At 52.8% G+C, this 847-nt stretch overlaps 1 protein-coding gene across 1 annotated transcript in view; it reads right to left on the bottom strand.

Moving 5' to 3' along the window:
* The window catches only part of LOC103805396 (BUD13 homolog), a gene marked incomplete at its 5' end in the record, with an annotated part of 4,360 nt that extends 3,517 nt beyond the window's left edge, over positions 1–843 (bottom strand). The window contains 3 exons of the mRNA XM_009078046.1: positions 100–157; positions 262–346; positions 832–843. Coding sequence (XP_009076294.1) covers positions 100–157; positions 262–346; positions 832–843 — 155 coding nt within the window. The remainder of the gene's footprint in view (positions 1–99; positions 158–261; positions 347–831) is intronic.
* Between the last annotated feature and the right edge of the window lie 4 nt (positions 844–847).

The following is an 847-nucleotide window of genomic DNA, read 5'->3' as shown; positions in this document are numbered from 1 at the left end:
CCACCACTCACACTTCGCAGCAAAGCACTTGGAAACTGCAGAACCAGACAGACAAGCTAGAAAACCAAAGCAGCAAAATTCCCAGCTGGAGCCCCATACCTCGTGGTAGACTTGGCAGGCACTGAAATATCTGAACTCTGCGAGTCCTCATTCTGGTCTGAAGGAAAACAAGAAGAGACATCACTGCCAGGGCCCTGCACAGCTCAAGGTCTCCCCAGGGTTTCAAACGTTAGGGAGAGAGGGCAGAAGGTCTGCTCTCACCTCCTAGAAGTTTCCATTTGGAGTTTGTCCGGAATTCCTCCATGAGCTTCACTTCATCAGGACGTTCGTCAATGAACTCTGCCACCTGAAGACAAACCACCAAACCACAGGGCTGTAAGGAAGGCAGAACTTCTGGCCTCTTAACACAACTAATCCAGCACAACTGCACAATTAGGTGTGACCATCCCTTAGCTGCTTTCCCATGGGGAAATCTCAAAACAACTTTCCAAAGGCTTTGCCTTCAATGTTTCTCTCCTCACTGCCAAAGCTTCCAGCCCACGCCAGGAGCCACACTGCAGTGCTCTCCAGCAATGCCACTTCCCTCTGCCTTATCTCCAGCAGCTGTTTCCAAGCTCAGAATCACCGTGCTGTCCTGACCACATTCTCCTGGCACTTAGAAAAGGTCGATGAGGGAAGAACAGACTGCTCTAATTGGCAGGGAGCTACCTCAGCCCTCCTGAGCTCGGAGCAGGGAACCCACCCACGCCTGGCCAAACCCCCCAAACCAGGGGGCAAGGGAGAGGGTTTGGGAAGCACTTCCAAAGAGAGACACGAGGCTTCTCCGCTCACCACGGGCATGTCTCCT

This window comes from Acanthisitta chloris, unplaced genomic scaffold (genome assembly GCF_000695815.1).
Source record: "Acanthisitta chloris isolate BGI_N310 unplaced genomic scaffold, ASM69581v1 scaffold21977, whole genome shotgun sequence".
Lineage (NCBI taxonomy): Eukaryota > Metazoa > Chordata > Aves > Passeriformes > Acanthisittidae > Acanthisitta > Acanthisitta chloris.
This window is presented reverse-complemented; position numbering and strand designations above follow the sequence as displayed.